At 38.7% G+C, this 24,788-nt stretch overlaps 1 protein-coding gene and 1 long non-coding RNA gene across 17 annotated transcripts in view; one reads left to right on the top strand and one right to left on the bottom strand.

The window, feature by feature from the left end:
* Window positions 1–24,788, top strand: part of Eml5 (echinoderm microtubule associated protein like 5) — a 114,908-nt gene that overhangs the window by 75,017 nt on the left and 15,103 nt on the right. For 9 of the 16 annotated variants that reach the window (XR_001780456.2, XR_001780453.2, XR_003950056.1 and 6 more), the window contains 9 exons: window positions 915–1,116; window positions 1,735–1,861; window positions 4,881–4,895; window positions 6,626–6,634; window positions 8,597–8,675; window positions 10,431–10,560; window positions 15,878–15,976; window positions 21,008–21,028; window positions 24,038–24,211. Coding sequence is in view for 8 of the 16 variants with exons in the window: in NM_001081191.1 (NP_001074660.1) it covers window positions 915–1,116; window positions 1,735–1,861; window positions 4,881–4,895; window positions 6,626–6,634; window positions 8,597–8,675; window positions 10,431–10,560; window positions 15,878–15,976; window positions 21,008–21,028; window positions 24,038–24,211 (856 nt within the window). In the remaining 8 variants the exon portion in view is untranslated. Of the gene's footprint in view, window positions 1–914; window positions 1,117–1,734; window positions 1,862–4,789; window positions 4,896–6,625; window positions 6,635–8,596; window positions 8,677–10,430; window positions 10,561–15,877; window positions 15,977–21,007; window positions 21,029–24,037; window positions 24,212–24,788 lie in introns of those variants that run through there. The other 7 variants (XR_003950058.1, XR_001780457.2, XR_003950057.1 and 4 more) reach the window with 5 other exon arrangements.
* Gm35463 lies at window positions 51–24,041 on the bottom strand. The gene is made up of 3 exons (XR_381823.4): window positions 21,248–24,041; window positions 3,131–3,228; window positions 51–2,958 (listed from the first exon to the last, which is right to left on the bottom strand). It is a non-coding gene; the product is annotated as a predicted gene, 35463 (long non-coding RNA).

Genomic DNA, 24,788 nt, shown 5'->3' with positions numbered 1-24,788 from the left:
GCCTGTGGCAAGAACCACACAATCGGCCTTGTGGACAGATTTCGTCCTCATTAACAACAAGAGCAACAGCAGGTCTTTATTTCATCTATTTGTGGGGGGAAGCATATGTGCCTTATAGCCTACGGACATGTGGAGGCCAGAGGACAACCTGAGAGAATTGGTTCTCTTCTTCCACCAAGTGTTCTGAGAATTAAACTCGGGGTTAGTGCTGTACCTTTTTCTACTCAGCCTTCTCACCAGACCCCTAATTTTGATTGTCTCCCCCCAAGAGAATTCACTCATTTTCTCTTATTTACTTGTGTGTGTGTGGGTATATGCACACATGTATGTGTGTGTATGAGCACTATATGCCATGGCACATGGAGGTCAGAGGACCCCTGCTGAAGTTGGCCCTCTCCTCCAGTATGGCTCCTAGGGATCACACTCCAATCATTCGACTTGATAGCAGGCACCTTGACATGCAGAACCACCTCCCTCACCCTTCTGCTTTGTTAATGTGGGAAACTTTATTTTAACAACTTTGAAAAGTGTTCACTTAAAACCACTTATAGTTTACTGATCTCAAATTTACTTGCACAACTAAACTTTCCGGGGTCTATAACTTACAGTTCCCTTGGAATTCAAAACAGTATTCCAGTTCTGGAGAATGTAGTTCTTCAGTAGAGTGCCTACTGCCTGTCTATCAGATATGGAACACTAAAAGATAAGAGAGAGGAAGGGGGAGACAGACAGACAGACAGACAGACAATGTGTGTAATATGTGTATGTGGTACTTACCAATGAAAGCACAAGTGAATTGAAGTTAAATATAATTATAATTATATGTGTCTACTTATTATATATATTATGTATTTAAAAACAAAAGTGTTCAGACTAGAATTGGGAAAGAATGTTTGGATTCACTTTATCTTCAGGGAAAATTTGGAAAGTTTAAGAAGTATGTGGCTCACAGCACACATGTCACAAATGTTCGCTGGACTTATGATGACAGCATGCTGGTTACCCTGGGAGGAGCAGATATGTCCTTAATGGTATGGACAAATGAAGTGGAGAGCCATCGAGAAAAGAAGTACTGTGACAGTGAAGAGTCTGATATAGATTCTGAAGAAGATGGAGGTATTTCATTTAAAAACGCTTTATCAAAAATACAGAAAAAGTAGCTTCACTGATTCAAACTACAGAAGTTAAAAATAGTAATCACGTTTGAACAATTGTGTTATTAGTGTTTTGGTCAGCTTTACAGCAAAATTGTTTTTGTGACTCATGACTGGCGTGCATTGATGACTTAGATACTTATCATCTGTAAAACAGCTAATCATATTTTAAATAAGTGCTATAAAAGCTTTTATATTATTGAACTTTATATTTTAAGATGATTTTGATTTTCTTAATGTGCCAGTAATATCAGTAATTATAAAAACGCAGAATGGATGAATAACTTAGCCATTCACACTTAACAGTTGAGGGTACATATTAATGTATGCGTACACTTATGTATATAGTACTTTTAGTAAAAATGAGATAATTAAACACATTTTTGTAGCTTGCAGTAATGTACAATTAGTGACAATTATTAGATACTATTACATATTAAATGTTATTCACATTAATTTTTCTAGTTGCATATTTAGTATGTATCTTTAACAATTTACCTTATATTGTTGGAAGAAGATGAATTTATAAGAATGTAATTGATCACCTTATCATTTAATAACATGTGTATCTTAATGACAGGCTATGACAGCGATGTTACAAGAGAGAATGAAATTAGCTATACCATCAGAGCCTTATCAACAAATATTCGCCCAATGTTTGGAGTCAAGCCTCATTTGCAACAGAAAGAGCCATCAGTTGATGAAAGGTAATAATAAAGTTTAAAGTTTTATGAGGAAAAAGATACTGACATGAAAATTTGAATATTATCTAGATGGATTTTCTATAGAAGTTAATAGCAGGTTTGATTTATGCAGTTGTGAGCCACTGTTAGAAATTATCCTTAAGTATTTTTCATGTTGACACTATCTTTACAAGGAGTTCAAAAATGTTACACCAATATATAAAGCTACTTTGGTTGGATTAATCTTATTTTCAGACTTTCATAAGTGTGTGTGATAGACTGAGGAAGAGAGAGAGGTGTGACTCATCTTGAAAAACCCTGTCTGCGCATCCTCAGTGAAGAGGTTGTTTAATGAATGCTGTTGTTTAAGGAAACTTTCCAAAAAGACAGGTTGAATTAAAGCCTGTCTTTAATGGAAATTACTGTTCTTGATATAGAATCAACATATTCAGAGCATTTTTATGAAAAGAAAACTTCTATGTGTGTTCCTGTGCACACATACTAGTACATGTCTGTGTGAGTGTAACTGTGGCAGTCAGAGGCAGACTTTGCCCGTTGGATCTTGTTTCTCAGAAGCCATCCTTCTTTTTCATCTTTAAAACAAACAAACAAAAAAAAAATCATGGGTTCTGAAGATTGAACTTAGGTCCTCATGCTGGAAAGGCAGGCACATGGGCTATTCACCAGCCCAGCCAAGAAGTTTTTAGTAACATTTGTGTTGAGAAGAGAGTTTGACCTAATGCTATAAGTGAAGGATGGAGAACAATAAAGAGACGTTTGAGGTTTGAGGCTACAGCCTGGTGATAGAGCACTTATCTGCATGCATACGGCCCTGGGCCATATCCTCAGCATCACAAACAGAGCACAGGAAGCCTATGGCATGGACTCCACACGTGAAGAGGTTGAAATAGTAAAAGGCAGTGTCTAGAAGCAATGAGAAACAGAGGTGGCTGTGGGTGGGACGCAGTGACTTCTGGAGAAGGCTGTGATGAGGGAAACTTTATTATAAGTGTTCCCAGGCAATGCAGCTCCTTTCTGCTTCATGTGCTCACTTGTTCCATAAAATACTGTAACAACGGTGGGCAGTCATCTACCGCAGTCAGAATGAGCGTGCATTTGTTCTGCGTGAAGAAGAAGCAAAGTATAAAAGCATTTTTAGGCAAGTTGTTCACACTGTGAGCTGAACACTTGTACTAAAATGACAGGGTGAGGCCGCTTGCTAGAAGACAGTGTCTAGTACTAAATCTGCACTCTTGGAGCCAGTCAAAAGAAATGCCCATTTCTGTCATTTACCAGTTCTGTGAGCTGGAAGAAAGATTCATCTGTTCTCAGACTGTTTCTTCATTGCCAGAATGAGAGCTGTAATCCTTATGTGTGGATTATTTCAAGGTCTAAATAAAATAATCAAAAAAATAAACAAATTAAGTTAAATATTAAGGATTAAGAAATAGATCTTTACTGCTGACACCAGTCTCACTTAATGAAATATAGAGCAAGCTGGGCATGGCGGTGCACACCTGTAATCCAGGGAGGTAGAGGCAGAGCTCCGTGAATACGAGGGCAGCCAAGTTCCAGGTCTGCCAGGGCTACAGAGTAAGAGCCTGCCTCATACAAGAAAGAATGACTAACCTAAACTACTAATTCTGAAGTGAAATATTCGCAAAGTAATGAGTACTACCTGAATATTTATTAATTATGGGAATACATGTACACAAACGTGGGTTTCTAAAATTGAGTACTTGAATAATTATTATTAGTATCATTTAAGGGAAATTTCAGCTCCCAAGCAATGAAAAGTAAAAAGTACCATAATCTCTTTCATAAGTTATATTGATATTTTTCAAAGAAATGCCAGCATTCTTCAGATCAGTTTGTTATAGAACCTAATGTTGCTCTAGAAGCCGTCATTTTGTCAAGTAAAGCAGATTTCCTCTTCATTGATGAAGCAGTCCAAGCAATGCACAGGGGAAGTTTCCTCTTTTGAAGAACTGTTTAATGCTGTCATCACTGTAACCATTGCTATTAGTTAGGTTTCTTTTTTTTTTTTTTTTTTTTTTTTTTAAAAGATTTATTTATTTATTATATATAAGTACACTATAGCTGTCTTCAGACACACCAGAAGAGGGAGTCAGATCTCGTTACGGATGGTTGTGAGCCACCATGTGGTTGCTGGGATTTGAACTCCGGACCTTTGGAAGAGCAGTCGGGTGCTCTTACTCACTGAGCCATCTCACCAGCCCCTAGTTAGGTTTCTTGAGACACAGTCTGGCTTTGTGGCCCGGTCATGCCTGGACCTCATCAGTACCCCTGGCTTTCCTCAAGTGCACACTTCCTGCTCTGTGTCTGAAGTGCTGGGACTACAGGTGTAAGCCACCAGGCCCAGCTCTAGTTTGGATTTTTTTTTTTTTTTTTTTTTTTTTGCAGCTAACTTCTCAGAATTATTTCTGAATTTATCTATTTGTTTATTTGCATTTCATCCTCATTTCCTGTAGTTGATGTCAATCCTGCTAAGTTCTTTTGAAAATGCTGAGACAGTCAGCAGTGTGGCTTAGAAGAGTCCTCGTTTTCACAGACATGATAACTAGAAGGAGATAAACAGTTACTTCTGCCAGCTCTGAATATATTACTCAAAGTGGCCTTCACCTGTTTAAACAGCTGCCACATAGTTTAGTGTTAGCCATTAAATGTTAGTTACTTCAAATAAGCAGCTAAGCATCGAATCATCTACTTTAGAGGAAATACTTCTGATGACGATTGATTACTATTATATTTAGTTAATACTTCATGATTATTTTTCTAAATGATTTTAATAGTGATATAAGTTTCCTTTTCAATAAATATTTTATAGCAAATATTTTGTATCTAAGGTGGTTAACTTTTAATAAGATTTCTAGTATTTTAATTAAAATATCCAAAATCTGTAATAAAATTAGAAATGTTGTGTTTTCTTAGTGTTCTTCTGATGTTATTTTATTCTGCTTGCTCATTGTCACATGGACTCACCATCAATTTCCTATTGTCCCTTCTTCTCTTCTGCTCAAAGACAGGGGGTAGTAAGGTAAGTGTTTTATTAGGAGCATATTCTGTAAAATGTTTAGTATTTTATTTTGATCCTTATGTCCAGGCACTAACTTTTTCTATAAAACATTTAGTTGCACTTGCCAAAAATAATTAGAAAATGAAACCTGTATTGTAATTTTGAAAGTAGGACTTCATTACAAGTTAGTTTTACCAATGATTTTTCTTGGACTGAGAAGATTATCAAGTTAATGAACATATGTTCTGTGTAATAAAATTTAATATACTCATGCATTTAAAAATATTAAAATAGGATAAATATGGTATCTTTATGCTTAACAATATTACATGGATAAGAAAGTCAGTTGGAGTGCTGGCTTGCAGCTGCCTTCAGTAAGCTGAAAGTCCTCAGAGCAACTCTAAAGGAGACAACATGAAAATTGTCGATTTTAGAAGAAAAGATCACTAATTCTAGAGGAGTGACGGGTGAAAAGGATGAGAAGTGCTCTTGAGACTAGATTGTTCAGATGTCCAGCTGCTACTCTTGAATGTCCAACAGCAGAAATCATCTGGGAGACTCATTATGCATTTTCAACAGAATAATATATGCAAAGATGAGTCCAGAGTGTGCCTTTGATCTCTGAAGAGGCCCACATAATCTCCCATGAACTTAACTGGGCTGAGGCATCCAGTCCTAGGCCTGTCTGTGAAGTACTGTATTCAGTACTGCACTCACTCCATGTTAATGGAGTGCTGGAGCAGAAAGCACAGAGTGAAGCGAAGTCTGAAGGCTGCTTCTGAGAACACTCAGTTATTTAGGAGTCACTGGGTTAGAAAACAGGAAGCTAAGTAGAGAGGAATTGCAGTCACAAGTGCAAGTGCCCTGTGCTTGGATCACCGTCTGCCAGGAAGGCGTGATAGCAGACTTCTGTGATCCCGTTCAGTTCTGTTAGTGATTTTTTTTTTTACCATCACCCTCCTCCTGCCCCTGGGTCTGAATCCAGGCCTCAGGTGATGGCCAGTGTTCCAAAACAGCTGCATCCTCACCCTTGTGGTTTTATTTCATTTTATTTTGGTGTTCTGAGACAGAATCTTAAGTATATATAGCCAAAGCTGAATGAAATTTGAGGTCCCTTCTTAGCTGTCCAAATGCTGGGCTCTCAGACACCTGCCTAGCTTTGTTCTCCTATTCAGGGAACTATTCCCTATTCCCAAGAGTGGGAGTGAGAGAGATTTGCTCTGTGGCTCTGGCTGCCCTGGTACTAATAGTGTCACTTAGGCTACCCCTGAGCTCACAGCAATCCTCTTGCTTCAGCTTCCCAGAGAGTGCTGGCATTATAGATGAACACCACCACACAAAGTTGGCATTTTTCTCTTTAACAGTACTTTGGTAGCCAAGTCTTAAACTTGCCCTGAATGATGACCGAGTCTGTTTGCTTGAGTTGGTACCTGGAGACCTTCTTAGATATGAATGATGGTCTCATTAGATAGCTTCCTTAAAGGCGGCCCCAGTGATACCTAGCTAAGGGCCTCTTCTTCTGAATTCCTCCTTTCTGAATTCTCTCATGTCTTCCTTTTTTATCTTCTGATTTCTATGCCATTAATGGAATAATTGGAACTTTTCTTACATACAGTAATAAACAAAAAACAAGTCTTTATAGTTTATCTGCGCTAAACCTAACAATATTTCATTATGAACGATACTGTTGTAATGTTTGAAATTCTAATATATGTGATAATCCTTCTCCTTTTTCCTTTGCTGCTGAGAAGAGGATCTAGGTAACCCTCTCTTTGTTGTTTATGAGACTAAATTTTGTGTTTTGATCACCTCTCCTACTTGCCATTAATGAGCAGTGCTGCTTTGTTTCTGCTTTTCCTCCCTCTGAAGGCGTCTTCATTATTTGGCTTACATAAGTCACTCTATTACTAAAATTTTATCCAAGTTGAATAGTTTTCAAGTCAAAGTTGTAAATGAAAGTTCATTTTAGGCAGTAATATAATTTATGTAAATAGCCCTTATAAAAATTAAAGTATGCTTAATTGCTGTATGTGATTATAGATAAAAGTTGCAAATGGAATTAGAATTAAAGCTATCAGATACTTAAAATTTGAATAAAGTTTACCAACAACATTGACTTGGAAAAAAAGTCAGGTTTTCTATCTTCTTTGAATTGCTCTTGGTAGGGATATTCTTAAATGTTAAGTATTATAAATTTAATTCTGTATTTATGGACATTCAAAAATATGAAGGTTTGCACTTTAAATTCCTATGAGAACTTAGAAACTTACATGTTCTTGACACTTTTATGACACCAGTCAGTTTTGCTCGTCCATATTATTCGTGCTCTGTGTGAATATATACATTTATTTAACACTGTTTTACAGTACTCGGGATAAAATATAGGCTTTGCTTATGTTAGGCCACTATGCTACCTCCAGGCCAGCTCTCCAACATCCTGCATTTATTTAGAATGCATGTTCCCTATGCAGCCCTGGGGCTGAAGAGATGGCTCAGTGGTTAAGAGCACTGGCTGCTCTTACAGAGGAATCGCTGCTTTCAGTACCTGAACTCCATGGTGGCTTCCAAACATCCTTAATTTTTAGTTCTAGGACATCTGACATCTCTTCTGACCCCTCTGGGCTCCTACATGCATGTGATGCCCATACATGCACTAAGACATGTACCAACGTGTATGTACATGCACATACACACACACACATACACACAATTAAATATTTTTAAAAAGATGTAACACTTCTTTTAGCTTTGCAAATCTGTAACTTGACAGTAATTCTGTAAACTATTTATATAGCTTTAATAAATTATTAAGTGTTGGACGTTTTTATAAAAATAATGAGTATCATTTCTAATTTAGTTATAAGTTGAATATTTAGATTTTAGAGATAAGTTAATGAATGATTTAGATTCAGTGTTCAGATTACAAAATATTTGAATAATAGTTGAGATGGACTTGTAAGTGGCTTTTAAAAATTAAAGGTTTTACCAAAATGCCCTCACAACTATATAATTCAGAATATGAATCTGTACCCAGCTGGAATAGGGAGCATTTTAGTAGAACCTGAGCAGATAGGGAAGGGCTTGACTCAAGAGCCATGATATAGGGAAAGGGGATAAATATTCCATTAGCAGATTAGGGAAGAGGGCAATCTGGGGACAGTAGTTGTGGTAATGACCTTTGGTAGGGTGTTGTATGGTTTTCATCGCTTTATGATGATAAAACGTCTTCCTGAATACCTTCCTGATGCTGATACTGGAAGTCAGGCAGGGCATGGAATGGAGGAGCATGGAGGGATGTATAAATTTGAATTCATGTGAATCATGTTACCAACAGTGTAGAAAGTTCATGAAAATGTTATCCAAATTCTCTGTTCAGAATGTTTTATATATCTGCTATGTGAGTCATAAGGGAGGCTTTAGAACAGTAATTCAGACTTTGATGATAATTTATCCAGAAATGTTTTGAGTATGTCAAACTAACATTCTTATATTTGCCTATTCTTATGCTGATTTATTTACAGTATAAGACATAGACCAAAGGTATTAAAAGTAAAAATGAATAAAAATGTTGTTTCTTGCTGCATTAGAAGTTATAAAGGTTAGAGAGAGCACAGTCTAGTAGAACGAGAGTGAGCTCCCTTTGGTGAGGGTGACATGTCTGGAAGCTAAGGTTGGGAGACCCAGTGTGACCTGCCTTTCTGCCTTCCCCCCATCTCTTCCAGGCCTCCAGTGAGTAGGGCCCCACCACAGCCAGAGAAACTTCAGTCAAACAATGTTGGCAAGAAGAAGAGACCTATAGAGGTAAGGCAAATGAATTTCCCAATATCCCCATGCTTCCTTTATATAAACATTCAAGTGTTTCCATTAATTTTCATGAAACCAGGTATATTGCATTATCTTTTCCTGGTTGGTTGTAAAACTTGGTTGCTTAATTCTTACTCAAGTTTGAAATTTGGATTGATAACCTCTGCATCTCTTAATCTCAAATGAGTCCTTTACTCATACATAAGTAATGACTTTGATTGATCTATATCTTAGAGAATGTAAATTTATATGAATGGTTTATGGCCTAGGGAAGCGAGACACCTTGGTGGTGTCTTAGAGTTAGTTAAGTTGATTTTATAAGTTAAAGAGTAAATGTAACCGGACCCCCTAGAGGTCCTAGGGACTAAACCACCAACCAAAGAGTACACGTGGAGGGACCCATGGCTCTAGCTGCATATGTAGCAGAGGATGGCCTTATCTGGCATCAATGGGAGGGGAGGCCCTTGGTCCTGTGAAGACTCAATGCTCCAGCATAGGGGAATGCTAGAATGTGAGGTGGGAGTGGGTGAATGGGTGGGGGAGTGCCCTCATAGAGGCAGGGGGAGGGGGAATGAGATGGAGGGTTGTGGAGGGGAAACCTGGAAAGTAGACAACATTTGAAATGTAAATTAATAAGCCCCCCACCCCCGAAGAGTAAATGTACTATTTCAGGAACCTTTTACCTCATGTGATACACTTAATATATGGAGATTATTTATCCTTATCTCTTCAATCAACAGACCTTTTCACAGGCATTTCCTAATGCCCAGGGGCAAACAAGCAAACTATGCTAGGTTTGCTATAAGAGGGAATAATGATTGTAGCTCTCTCCCACCACTCAAAGGCAATGAAAATGAATACTTCCAGCTGTAGGATTCTCTGTCAAAACTTTACCATTATTTGTCAAAACCACTTTGGTTTCTCCTGAGTCTCTAATTTGGACATAATTTATCTGAAGTATGTAGACCAAGCACTTAGACTAACAATGAATACAAACTGCAACATTCCTTTGGACATAAGAAATGTGTCAGTGTCTAACACATGGAAACTTAAATATTCTCTTGGAATGAGATGATCGTCCCTTCTCCTTTCTATAAGTTTATATTGAAAAATATGGAATGTGTGTTTCCATTGCTGAAGGCATTTTACATAAAAAATATGTCTAATGGCTGTTCCACCCATGAAGTCACGCAGTGGTGGTCACCTGCATAGGACTGGTCCCACCAACACTCCACCATCAATAGGGAAGGTGCTCAGAGGCCCCTCTCCCTGAGCAGCTGTGTACAGCAGGTGGGGGGGGGGGCAGGCGATGAAATCATGTTCCTCAGGGGTGCAACTCCTGGTAAGTCTCCCTTTCTTGTGTAAATAACCACTACTCATGTACATGCAAACAGCAGCATCAAAGACAGTGGGGCACCAAAGATAAGAAAGCAGGAGGGGACTTTTGGGGAAGAAGAGGTTCAGTGGGAGGAAGGGGAGGGTGATAATGGGATAGTGGGAGAAGATGAAGTATGTCAAAGAATGTATATATACACACATGTGTGTATGTGTGTGTGTACATATACATATATACATGTATGTTTATATGAAATCATGAAAAGCTAATGAAACATTTAAATGTCTAACTTAATTTTGGGTTAGAAGTTTACAAAATACCTAAACCACATTCTTCTTTGTCAGAAAGTACTCATACTATCTATATCACATTTAGGCTGAGGAAGGATGTAATGTACATTTCTGACATTGTTACAGGACCTTGTGTTGGAGCTTGCTTTTGGCTATCGGGGCAGAGACTGCAGGAACAATGTGCACTATTTAAATGATGGTGATGATATAATTTATCACACTGCCTCTATTGGAATTCTACACAATGTTGCCACAGGTAGGTCATCGTAATTTTCTGTACACACACTCTTTTTAATTTAGAACTTTACTTAGCAGCTTAAAATTATTTGTTAAAACTATGAGTAGTAGTTATACTTATTTTACTTAACTTTTGGAGGTTTTTGTTTGGTTTGGTTTGTTTTCAAGACAGGGTCTCATTATGTAGCTCTGGAATTTTGGAGGGTTTTGAGGTAGGGTCTCAGTATGTAGCTTTGGCTAGCCTGGAACTTCCTATGTAGACCAGGCTGACCTCTAACTCAAACTCCTAGAGATCTGCCTGTCTCTGCTAGGGTTAAAAGTATATACCAGTCAGATAAAGCGAGGGCAGGTAGCACTAGAGAAAATCAGATGGCAGGAGGCAAATGCAAGAACCTTACCAACAGAAACCAAAGTTACTTGGCATCATCAGAACCCAATTTTCCCACCATAGCAAGTCCTGGATACACCATCACACCAGAAAAGCAACATTCAGATCTAAAAACACTTCTTATGATGATGATAGAGGACTTTAAGAAGGTCATAATAACTCCCTTAAAGAAATACAGGAGAACACAGGTAAACAGCTAGATTTTTGTGTTTCCTCTTTAAGGAATTATAGGAAAATACAATCAAAGAGGTGAAGGAAAGGAACAAAACCATTCAGGACCTAAAAATGGAACTAGAAACAACAAAGAAATCACAAAAGGAGACAACCCTGGAGTTAGAAAACCTAGGAAAGAGATCAGGAGTCATAGATGCAAGCATCACCAACAGAATACAAGAGATAGAAGAGAGAATCTCAGGTACAGAAGATACCTTAGAAAACATTGACATAACAGTCAAAGAAAATACATAAAGCAAAAAGATCCTAACCCAAAACACCCAGGAAATCCAGGACACAATGAGAAGACCAAACCTAAGGATAATATGTATAGAAGAGAGTGAAGATTCCCAACTTAAAGGGCCAGTAAATATCTTCAACAAAATTATGGAAGAAAACTTCCCTAACCTAAAGAAAGGATGCCCATGAACATACAAGAAGCCTACAGAACTCCAAATAGACTAGACCAGAAAAGAAATTCCTCTCGACGTATAATAATCAGAACAACAAATGCACTAAATAAAGATAGAATATTAAAAGCAGTAAGGGGAAAAGGTCAAGTAACATATAAAGGCAGAACTATCAGAATTACACCAGACTTCTCACCAGAGATTATGAAAACTAGAAGATCCTGAGCAGATGTCATACAGACCCTAAGAGAACACAGATGCCAACCCAGGCTACTATACCCAGCAAAACTCTCAATTACCATAGACAGAGATACCGAAATAGCCCATGACAAAACCAAATTTACATGATATCTTTCTATAAATCCAGTCCTACAAAGGATAATAGATGGAAAACATCAACACAAGGAGGGAAACTACACCCTGAAAAAGCAAGAAGGTAATCTTTCAACAAATCCAAAAGAAGATAGCCACACAAACATGATTATACCTCTAACAACAAAAATAACAGGAAATAACAATCACTTTTCCATCTTCATGGATTCTTCATATCTCTTAACATCAGTGGACTCAATTCCCCAAAAAAGACATAGACAAACAGTCTGGATACGTAAACAGGACCCAGCATTTTGCTGCATACAAGAAACACACCTCAGTGACAAAAACAGACACTACCTCAGAATAACAGGTTGGAAAACAGTTTTTCAAGCAAATGGTCCCAAGAAACAAGCTGGAATAGCCATCCTAATATCAAATAAAATCAACTTTCAACCAAAAGTTGTCAAAAAAGATAAGGAAGGACACTTCATACTGGTCAAAGGAAAAATCTAAAAATTGAGAACTCTCAATTCTGAACATCTATGCTCCAAATGCAAAGGTGCCCACATTCATAAAAGATACTTTACTAAAGCTCCAAGCACATATCACACTCCACCCAATAATAGTGGGAGAGACTTCAACACCCCATTCTCATCAATGGACAGATCATGGACATAGAAACTGAACAAAGACACAGTGAAACTAGCAGAAGTTATGGACCAAATGGATCTAACAGATATTTGTGGAACATTTCATCCTAAAGCAAGAGAGTATACCTTCTTCTCAGCACCTCCTGGTACCTTTCCCAAAAGTGACCACATAGTTGGTAGCAAAGCAGGCCTCAAAAGATACAAGAAGATTAAAATTATCCCATGCACCCCTATGAGATCACCACGGACTGAGGCTGGTCTTGAATAGCAATAAAAACAATGGAAAGCACACATACATGTGGAAGCTGAGCAATGCTCTACTTGGTCGAGGAAGAAATAAAGAAAGAAATTAGACTTTTGTGCCAGCAAGATGGCTCAGCAGGTCAAGGTGCTTGAGGCCAAGTCCAAGGTCACGAGTTCAATTCCCAAGACCTACAGAGTGGAAGGAGATCGTCAAGGCTCACAAGTTGACCCCTGACCTCCACAGCCATACTGTGATACACATGTCCGGCTCACCAGAAATTAAAGACTTTTTAGAATTTAATGAAAATGAAGACAGATCAAAACTTATGGGACACATTGAAAGCAGTACTAAGGGGAAAATTCATATCTCTAAGTGCCTCCAAAAAGAAAGTGAAGAAAGCTTTCACTAGCAGCTTGACAGCACACCTGAAAGCTCTAAACAAAAAGAAGCAAATACACCCAAGAGGAGTAGACTACAGAAAATAAACTCAGGGCTGAAATCAACCAAATAGAAACAGAACTATACAAAGAATCAACAAAACCAGGATCTGATTCTTTGAGAAAATCAACAAGGTAGATAAGCCCTTAGTGAGACTAACCAAAGCGCACAGAGGCAATATCCAAATTAATAAAATCAGAAATGAAAAGGGAGACATAACAATGAAATACATCTTAAAATAATTATTTTGTTTGTTGAATATTAACAGTTGAAAATATTCATTAATGATATTTTTAGGGCATTAAAGGATATGAATATAAAGTTGAACAAAATTTTTATGTATTTGATTCTCAAAATACTCAATATTATTAGTATGTTTGATGTATAAAAATGCATTTAAATAATAAAAAATTTTGAGAAAAAAAAAGTATATACCACAACACCTAGCCTCAAATACTGTTTTTAAAAGATGAAAGATTTGTATGTTCTGAGAGGAAACCAGAATAAAAAATAATATTTTAAATGTATAAGAGAAATAATCTAAAATAAGAATATTTCACATTATAGTTGTTTGTATCTGTTTTGAGGTAACATTATTATATAGTCAAGATTAAAACTCTGTGTAGTCCAGGCTAACCTCACTAGCCATTTTTCTGCCCCAGGTTCCTCAGTGCTATGCCACTGCGCCCTGTAATATTTTAGTCTTAAGAGAGTATGATCCAGCAGAAGAGCATTTTATAATGCTAAGTCTCCACAGGGCCCTAATAGAAATGAAAGCTTACTATATTTAAAAACACATTTTATAAGGAAGAAAATGATTGTACAATTAAGACTTTCTTTTCCAACACCTTCAGCATGAGAATAGATGGTTTGGGATAACTGTCTTTGAAAGTGGCAGTGAGTGGCTTGTTAAACAAGTAGTGGCTGTGATGGGAGTAAACTGGGTGATTTTCCTGAGGCTGTGGAAAGCTCAGAACACTAAGAAGGCTACTGGCCTCGGCTGTACTGATTATCCTGTGTATATATAATCTAAGAAGGTGAGAAAATGCCTCTTGGTGTTTATTTGATTGGTTTGATGAAGAGCAAATAAAGTTCTCATGGCATCATGTGATGACCACTCTGGTGAGGTAAAGTGGTAATTTTGCTTTCTTTTATGTAATTATAAACTTCATAAAGCCTACAATTGGAAGTAGCAACAGATGTTATCCAGTTCAACACTTCTGGTTTCCCTCTGAGTGTATATAGAGCAGGTCGATTGTGTGAATCAGAATTCCTGTCCCTTGGTCAATGCTAACTGGAATATGATCTTTGCGCTTTGGCTTCCTAAAGTAAAGGATTCACCAAGGTCGCAATAAATCGGTAGCAGTTTGCCTCTTAATAATTTGTTTTTTTGAAGATAACTAAGAAAATCCATCCTCTCTCATTGATGGTTTCTGTATCTGTTGGGAGAATGAGCAAAAGTAAAATAGGACAGTCAAGAAGGAACTAGATGGATAGACACGTGACACTCATGTTTATTCTTAGGTTCCTGATTTGTGATGTATTTCGGAGGGAGGACAGAGGAGAGGAGGCCCTACACTAGTTTTGAGTGTTTTTCATCAGTTTGGGGGTACATTGTAATGTTCAGTGTCCTAAGATTCTCTGCTAGCCTGTTTCCCAGCAGTTTAACCAGCAGCCCATAATTAACTGTTTGTTCTTCTCACTGGACCCTCAGCCCAGGAAAACACAAGGCATGTTCTAATTTGAGAAGATTTATCTGCTTGGTTTTATTTTTTTGGATACAGTTCTTACATTGTTTAGTCTGGCCTGGTACTCACTGTGTAGCCTAGGGTGCCCTCAAACTCATTGTCTTCTCCTATTTCCTTCTCTGGAGATGCCCAGGCTCGCTCAGACTCAAACGCATAGAGAGCGGCTTGCCTCTAGGGCTTGCAGGTGTGTACCACCCACCCATAGGCTTTGAGAACGTGTAAGTGATGTAGTTGTGTTAATGTAATTGTTGAGTTGTGGCAAACCTGCTGTGCATATGCCTCTCTCATCTCTATCCAGCCTGCTGTGCTGACTTCATTTCCCCAGGGTTCTTTACAGTCTTGTTATCGTCTTCATGGTCTGCTGGTGGAACCTTGGAAGGGGTCTCCACTACTCTCAGAACAGCTAGCTTTCTGATCAAAAAATACTGCTTATAAGATAAATGTGACATATAAATGAACATCATCCAGATTAATAAATGGAAAATTTACTTTTGTTTTCTCTCTAACCCTAATATATCTCTGTTTGTTTGTTTGTTTGTTTACAAAACCAAAAAGGAAAGATTATAAGCAGGGACTCACAGTTGTCTGTAATTCTAGTACTTGCTTAACTTTCCACCCATTTGCAGGCTTTCACGACAGCCCATGTCACTGAGATGAACCACGCGTGTGCAGTTAGTAACTCTCCAGCCTTTTGTTTACCAGTCTCTCGTGGTACTTGGTATCTTCAACTTGTCTGTGGTTTATTCTTTTCAGGGTTCTGTCCCTTTAAGATTACTGATTCATTGCCGTCCTTTTGATAGTAGTCACTTGCATGCTAACTGCTCAGAATACGTTTCGAATGAACAAATAAACTAGTTTATTGTGCTAAGTAAGTGTATGTGGCTGTTGCATCTTAGAGTTTTCCAAGTTAATTCTCATATTCTCTTATAGGGACTCAGAGTTTTTATCAAGAGCATAATGATGATATTTTGTGCCTCACTGTAAATCAGCACCCCAAATTTATCAACATAGTGGCAACTGGCCAAGTAGGTATGTTTCTATATTTCAAAAAGAAATAGTTTGAAACATTTATTTTGTTCTAATAATTTCATACCCTAGGAAAAATAAGTGTATTAAATTGTGTATTAATTGCTTGGAATGCATGTGTGCATACAGAACCTAGCCCGATTACCTTATGCTTGCTGCCAGGTAGCTTTCTAGTCCTTAACTTTGGTTGTCTGAGTTTGCTTAGACTATTCAAAATGTAAACTGTCGTGTAAATAGTACATTTTTAGCTTTATCAGGCATTTCTGGTCAGCTGAATGGCTGCATTCAATACTATATAAAACTCAGGGGAAGGACAAAAAGGGAGCTAAGGAATTAGCTAGAGCAATGGGGACAGAGCCCAGTGTTCAGCAAAGGTTAGGCTGGGTAAGAGAGAATGCAGGTCTGTTTTACACTGCACTTTAAAGTGTTTGTTTGGCATTAGTATTGATCAGATTCACTGCTGGTTTGATTTCCTGTGATTTATTTTTAACTTCTGTCAAAAACTTCAGGGCTAATGACTCAATGAGTAGGAAGGCAGGTATTTTAGATTGACAGAGATTACCATGAAAATGCCTTACAGATGTGGGCTGTCCAGTCTACTTGTAATACCCATTATTGAAATTACCGTGTTTGTTGGGTATAAGTAAGTCACAATTGCTACACTCACTTCACTTGCTTTCCTGGTGTCTTTATTTAATTTTCCATGTAAATACTAAGTTTGTTCTTCTCTGGGTTCTCTGTCTCTATTGCTATGCCACATAGAGCCCTTGTATTTCCCCTTCTATAGAGTTTCCTTTTTATTTATTTTTCTTTTTCTTTTTTATTTATTTCATTTTATTTTTGGATTTTCAAGACAGGGTTTCTCTGTTTAGCCCTGGCTGTCCTGGAACTCAGAAATCTGCCTGCCTCTGCTTCCCAAGTGCTGGGATTAAAGGCCTGCACCACCACTGCCTGGCCTTTTTAAAAAAAAAAAAATTTTTTCAAGTAAATCTACAAAGTAATAGATTTTTTTTTTTACAAAGTAAATGATATTATGCCATTATCATGTATATCATTATACATTTTCTTTATTGTTTATTTGTATGGTGTATGTGCGTGTGTGTGCTTGTGTGTGTGTGTGTGTGTGTGTGTGTGTGTGTGTGTTCATGAAGATGCCAGAAGAGTGTTCTCCTACTCTGTATCCTTTGCATTTGAGAAGGATTCTCAAATTGCATTCTCTCTGAACCTGGGACTTGCCTTGCCTTGGCTAGGCTAGAAACCAGCAAGCCCCAACAATCCTCCTATGTCCACCCCACTTAGAGCTGGGGTTATAGGCATGTGTGGGACACTAGTTTGTTACATGGATAGATTATGGACCAAGCCTGATAGCTCAGCCTGTAATGCTCACACTTGAGAGTTAGTGGCAAGAGGATTGAACCCCACAGCTTTATGCCTAATGAAGTAATTCAACTTCTCTTTAGAAAGCTTGCTTACAAAATGGCCCTTTGAATAGAACAGAAGTCAGCGTCGTTGTGAGTTCTGTCTCATTGGCCCTTGTTCTTGGGCACATAGACAGTCTAACCACTCACTCCCTCCTCTTTACCTTCCATCTTTGGAGACTGGTTTTCTCAGTGACTTTTTCCTAGTGTTTTCTTTTAAGAAGGACCATTTTGTATATCTCCCAGCTGTATTGTAGAGGAGTGGGATATGCATGGAGAAGGAAATTGCTTCCCAGGGAGAGCCTTCTCTGTACTGGACTATGTCTTGAGTCTTTGAAATCCCAGAATTCTCTATAAAAAGGTTCTGAACTTAACTTTGGGCTTGCCTGAGCCGCCTCTCAGAGACTGTCTGTAGCACATTGTACATTCAGCATGTGTTCTCATAAATGAGGACCAGGAGGTAGTTAGCTTTCCTTGGGTGACAGTGGATGGAATTTGGGAATTCCATGCTGAGATGCATGTCTTAGCCAATTTTGGCTACTAAACAAATACCCGGACTAGGTGCTTTAAGAGAAATAAATAACACATTTTTCACTGTTTTGGAAATTGGAAGCTAAAGCTAAAGGTGTCAGCATGATTGGATCATGGTGAAGGCCCCCTTCCTGGGTTATAGACAACCATATTGTCTTTCTGCTTTTCCCTGAACTCTTATCTGATCTTCATTATGAGGGTCTATCTTCATGACCTAATCATTCCTGAATGTCCCACCACCTAATACTATAGTTGAGAATAGATGACATCATAGGAGCTTTAGAGGAACACAGACATGCATTCCATAGCAGCAGCACATAAGTGCTTCCATTGTTCCATGTGGTGTGGGATATAGCTGTCTGCTGAGGAGAGGCTATGTTGTATGTCCCCAAATTTATGCCAGTCCTTCTAGGTACAAACAAAACAAAACCCCAAAAAACTGGGGCATTGGGGAGATAGCTCAGCAATACTTGATGCATTATGATAAAGACCTGAGTTCAGTTCCAAAAACAATTTTAAAAAAAGCCAGACATGGTGCCATACACTTGTAATCATACCATTGGGCATACAGGCCAGTGGGTCCTTGGAGTTTACTGGCCATCTAGCCTAGTCTACTAGTCAAGCTCCAGGTCATTATGAGCCTGTCTTAGTCAGGGTTTCTAGTCCTGCACAAACATCATGACCAAGAAGCAAGTTGGGGAGGAAAGAGTTTATTCAGCTTACATTTCCACAGTGCTGTTCATCACCAAGGAAGTCAGGACTGGAACTCAAGCAGGTCAGGAAGCAGGAGCTGATGCAGAGGCCATGGAGGGATGTTCCTTACTGGCTTGCTTCCCCTGGCTTGCTCAGCCTGCTCTCTTATAGAACCCAGGACTACCAGCCCAGAGATGGTCCCACCCACAAGGGGCCTTTCCCCCTTGATCACTAATTGAGAAAATGCCTTACAGTTGGATCTCATGGAGGCATTTCCTCAACTGAAGCTCCTTTCTCTGTGATAACCCAGCTGTGTCAAGTTGACACAAAACTAGCCAGCACAGAGCCCTTTTCTTTAAAAAAAAAAAAAAAAAAAAAAAAAAGAAAGAAAGAAAGAAAGAAAGAAAGAAAAGAAAAAGAAAGAAAAAAGAAAGAGGGGGATGAGGGGAGAGGAGAGAAGAGAGAAAAAGGGAAAAAAAATCGATCTGTGCCTAAGGAGAGATGATACTGGAGGTTAACATCTGACCTCCACATGCACCTACACACACACACACACACACACACACACACACACACACACAGAGAGAGAGAGAGAGAGAGACAGAGACAGAGAGAGACAGAGAGAGATATGAAAGGCTGCAACACAGTTAATTGGATAATTGTATCTTCCCTGGTAACTGATGGTTTAGACTGTAATGCTGCAACTTTTATCTGCAACCCATTCTCTTATCCAAGGACAAGCTTGACTACTAAGACCAACACCCCCATTCTATTAACTTTTCTTCATGTGACACAGGGTCAAGTCTATTCACTAGTTGGTAATTATTAGAGTATGTTCAGAGCTAAAAATGGCAGTCGAATACTTTCCTCATATTCCTGATAAAGATACCTATATGCTATGTTATCAATTTGTCCTTGAAATCACTATTTCATATTGGTGGGTATAAGACTTGGTTGACATAGAAAAATGTCACGTCTCTTCAGTGGGTTTATACCTTTCCCTGCTCTCTTCTTGCTACACACTCATTCCTTTAAGCTTTACTCATAGGCATGTCTACCATAAATAATGAACATACACTTACACATTTTTTTCTTTCTTGCATATTATTTCTAAAAGTCTTTGTCTGGGGGAGTCATAAACATTTGTCCCTCCTCTTAAGATCTCAAAAATAAAGCAAGATACCACTTCAGCAAAGCTCACTCTGTGGGACCACTCTTGGGATTACTCACAGAGTATGGGTCAGGGGTTCCCTACAGGTCCTGTGGGGCCACACCTGACAGTCTTTATCTATCAGGGATGATGGTGTTTCCATGGCTGTATAGATGGAACCCCATCCCCTAGTCTCCCTCAGCCTAGATACTGTAGCCCCTCCATGAGGCCATGTGCAGTTAGGGCCTAGTTGCAGAGTGGCTGGTGTAGAGTGGCTGGATGCTCAGGTCTGGTCTCCTGGCCCTCTATGCCTCACTGTGAGGGGATCATGCCCAGCTGTGGTGATGTTTTGCAAGTGGGCACAGCTGAACACCCCAGTATGGCAGTTGTTTGGCTCAGATGATAGGGTATTCAAGTACTATACATACAGAAAGTCTTTAGTTACAATGAAGAAACCCTTTTACTTTCTGGGTTATTTAATAACCTTTTCTGCCATGTTCCTCAGAACCAATTCTTTCCTACAGGCACAGATGCATCAAACCTCCCACATGAACTTAGCAATGAGTTTTATAAACCCAAAAAGGTTCATATTATATTACTTGAAAATTATTATGATTAATTGTGATTAATTATGTATGGCTCAGGGTTTGTATTCCTGGACAAAGCATCATGACCAAGAAGCAAGTTGGGGAGGAAAGAGTTTATTCAGCTTACACTTCCATACTGCTGTTCATCACCAAGGAAGTCAGGACTGAAACTCAAGCAGGTCAGGAAGCAGGAGCTGATGCAGAGGCCATGGAGGGATGCTCTTTACTGGCTTGCTTCCCCTGGCTTGCTCAGCCTGCTCTCTTATAGAACCAAGACTACCAGCCCAGAGATGGTCCCACCCACAAGGGGCCTTTCCCCCTTGATCACTAATTGAGAAAATGCCTTACAGCTGGATCTCGTGGAGGCATTTCCTCAACTGAAACTCCTTTCTCTGTGATAACTCCAGCCTGTGTCAAGTTGACACAAAACCAGCCGTACATACACCCAAAGAAAGAATGAAAACTCATTCATAGGATGTTAATATATGTAGATAATGGAAGTGAGTGCCTTCTTTCAGTCCACTCAGTTCTGTATAGTAACCTAATTTTGTATAAAATTATTTAAATAACTTAAAAATTATGATTGTTTTATAAATTTACTGCTATTATCCGTATTATTATAAATAACTTTTTTTTTACTTATTCATGATTATAGGTGATTCTGCAGACATGTCAGGTAAGGAAAACTTTTTGCTTTAGTTATACAATGGTACATGCAAATATATTCCTCCTCTAAAAGTCCAAGCATGTTACTGCTCCACATACGGCTTATAGGATATTAATGACAAATAACATCATTTTTTAATCTTCAATAATAATCATATTTTTAAAAAATGGTGTGTGGACTGGGAAGATAGCTGAGTCAGTAAAATGCTTGCCTCACAAAGGTGAGTACCTGAGGTGAAGATCCTCTGTGAGAACACCAGGCATGCGGGCGCACACAATTCCCGGCAGGAGGACGAACCCTGGGGTTTGCTCCTCAGACAGCAAAGCCAATGGGAAAGCTCCAGTGTCAAAAATAAGGTGGACAGTACCTGCAGAAGAGGGAAGCCACGTCACCCTCTAGCCTCCACACACAAGTACACATGTGTATCCCTACACATGTGCGCGCGCGCACACACACACACACACACACACACACACACACACACACAGAGTAATAAGTGTTTTGACCTCTAAAGTGTGCCTGGAGCTATTCTGAAGATTTTTCTTCCATCACATATAGTCATCACACAAATTGTTGTCACTAACCTGCTAATATATAGCTAGTACAAAATGTATTAATTTATAAGCTATTTCTGTTGTTGAACACATAGCAATAAATCACACACATGTTTAAAAGTAATTTTTATAACTAATTTGACCATGGCTTCATGAACTTAAGAAAGCAATTAAATTAATATATTTCTATTTTTATATGTCCATTGTTTTCATATACTGTAATATATCTATGCTTTTCAACTATACTTTCATTTTTGTAATACATTAAGTATTAGCAATTTAGTAAGAAAACCTTCCCCAGAGATTTCTGTCCTGTGCTCCTCATTAGAGAGCAGTATGCTTCTATGCTTGACTACTCTGCTAATTAACACACTGCCGCCGCCCTTGGGCCAAGTGCAGCCCAGCACTTGCTTTGTATAGCACATGAGCTGAAGATGGTTGTTTTCTTTTGTTTCTTTTTCTTAGTTAAACCAGTTTGAAAAGTTGAGAAAAAAAAATCAGAAAACTCATGATAACAAAAATCATATGGAATTCAAACTTCTGTATCCATAAATAAAGCATTATTGGGCACAGCCGTGCTCTGCAGGACATCACAGTAGCTTTGGTAATATCTTGGCACAGTGGAGTGGTTACATCCATCTCTCTCTGAGACTAGATAGGACATTTCAGCACTGTGCACAAGTATAGTTCCACAGTGGGATTTCACAGATCATAAGCACTAGAGGCCTGTTGTATAGCATTTTATAGAAGTAACTTTATGGGGGGTTCTGCCCCACTCTAGCATACATAGCTCCCAAATAAAAGACAGAAACCTGGTATTTTTATTAACAAGCTATAAGCCTAAACTGGGCAGGTTCTGAGCTATTCTAACCCACATCTCAGCCACAGGCCCAGTGTTACTTGCCAACTGGCTCTTACTTTGTTTGTTCTGCTCCATGTGTGTCCTCAGGGAGGTTTTCTCTTGGCCATGTGCTCATGGTCCATCCTCATGGTCCATCCTGCCTCCTGGAGACCTCCTCCTTCCCCTACCTTCTTCCTTCTCCCGTGGTATTTAATTTATCAAATAATTGTGATAATTTTCCCTCCCCTGCTTTTTTAAGGCAAGAGCTGATATATCTAAGGCTAGCCTTACATTCCCTATACATACAAGGGTGACTTTGGAGCTCTCATTCTCTTGTCCACACCTGAGTCCTCCGAATATAGAAAGAAGTATGCCAGCACACCTGGTTTTTACATCATCCTGGGAGTCAGAATCTATGCTGTATGCATACTAGGCAAGCACTCTACCAACTGACGTAAATTCCAGTCCCCAGAGTTCTCACATATAAGTAATTCATTTTATTATTGGTAAAACTTTTATATATCCATGCTTTACAGTTGGATAAACCGAACAAAAGCTCCGTCTCTCTCATTTAACTGCTTTATTTGAAGGGTTCTTAGATTTATCATGGTGTAAAATGTCCAAGTTTATCAGGATTTATTTTTTAAAGACCAGAATTTCCTCCTGTATCAAATAATTCCAGGAAGCTTATCTTCTGTAATGTTTTTCCATCTTCACAGTTTATAATTTGAGCAAATGACTTTAGTGTGTTGAGTGTTTTCATAAGAGGGCTTATATCCTGAGTCTGAATTAGCTGCTGAGTTAACTTAATTTTTAGGGTATACATTGAAAAGAAGTTAATACAAAACTAACCTATGACATTTTACTTTAGAAAATAAGAGAAGCAGGGAGACGGAGTTCAGTAGTGAGCACTTCCTCAGCAAGCATGAAGCCCTCGCTCATTCCCCAGGAAGGGCAGGAAGGGATGCAGAGGGACTTAAGGAGCTGCAGATAAGGCCCTTTAAGAGGATCGGCATTATCTATGCAGTGCTGTAGTGATTTCAAGTGTGTGTAGCCTTTTCCCAGATTCCCATCTATGTAGTTAAATTTCCCATGGACATGATGCGTTCGTCTGGTCTGCCATTTGCTGCCTGTTGGTTGCATGTGCTTTGCATTGCTTTCCGAGGATATCAGTGTTGTTTACTTGTGTGCATCATGTGCATCATGTGCATTGTGTTAAGTGTGTGTAGTTTCCATAGAACCTCTATGAAGACTGAAAAATGTAAAACTGAATTTCCCCACTCCAGAGCCTTGCATTACTAAGCCTGTGGTCTCCCACTGACATCTGCCTCCTGTACTTATGCCCACAGCTTGCTTTGACAAACTCTGAATATTGCCTGTTTTCTTTCTCTAAATGCTCTTTTCTTGAGAGTGCCATTTATAATGTATCCTGAAGGATTCTGTATTTTTTCCCCTTTCCTTTTCTTTTTATTTCCTTTTTTAAAATTTAGCTTCAGTTTTGAGCTATTATAAACTACATCCCTTTAGCACATAACTGTCTCCATATTCTGAGGTGGGTGTATGCTGGGTTCAGAAGTGGAAACGTGGAGATGGTTGTAACTCTTAGATTTTATCTTTGTGCAGCTACAGCCCCATCTGTCCACATCTGGGATGCAGTGAACAAGCAGACGTTGTCTATACTAAGATGCTCCCACTCAAAGGGTGTGTGTTCTGTCAGCTTCAGTGCTACTGGGAAGCTGCTGCTGTCTGTAGGGCTAGACCCCGAGCACACTGTAACCATTTGGAGATGGCAGGAAGGTAGGATGCTTTTCACTTATGTAATTAACAACAACAACAACAAACCACAAGAATATTAGGCAATATGGAAGCTGCCTTTTAGCATTTGTCTTAAATTGGTGATTGAAACCATTTTGGTTCTAGTCCTATAAAACACATAGCACACAATTAGCAGCACTGTATGTGACCCCTTTAAAAAGCCCTGTAGCCATAAACTCAGAAAACATGAAACAGTGAAGCCCATTTTGTATTTAGAATTACTTGCTATGATTTCCCTTTGGTAAGAAACCATGTCTGTGTTTTTGCTAATACTTTGTTTAGTTCTGAGTTATTTTAATAAAAAATGAAGATTTCCAGGCATGGGGGCACTTGCCTGTAATCCTAACCCTCAAGGGGATGAGGCAAGAGGATTGCCATGAATTTGAAGCCAGCCTGGGCTACATATCAAATTCAAGAAAACCTAAAATATAATTGAGGCCCTGTCTTTAAAACTGTACTAATATCCAGCCTAGAGCCTGGCACATGCTACATGGGTAATCTGCCACTGAACTACATCCTTTATCCATAAAAAGATACACACATACATGTAAACACTCAC

Source organism: Mus musculus, chromosome 12 (genome assembly GCF_000001635.26).
Source record: "Mus musculus strain C57BL/6J chromosome 12, GRCm38.p6 C57BL/6J".
NCBI lineage: Eukaryota > Metazoa > Chordata > Mammalia > Rodentia > Muridae > Mus > Mus musculus.
The sequence above is the reverse complement of the archived record's forward strand: the minus strand, read 5'-3'. Positions and strand labels throughout refer to the sequence as shown.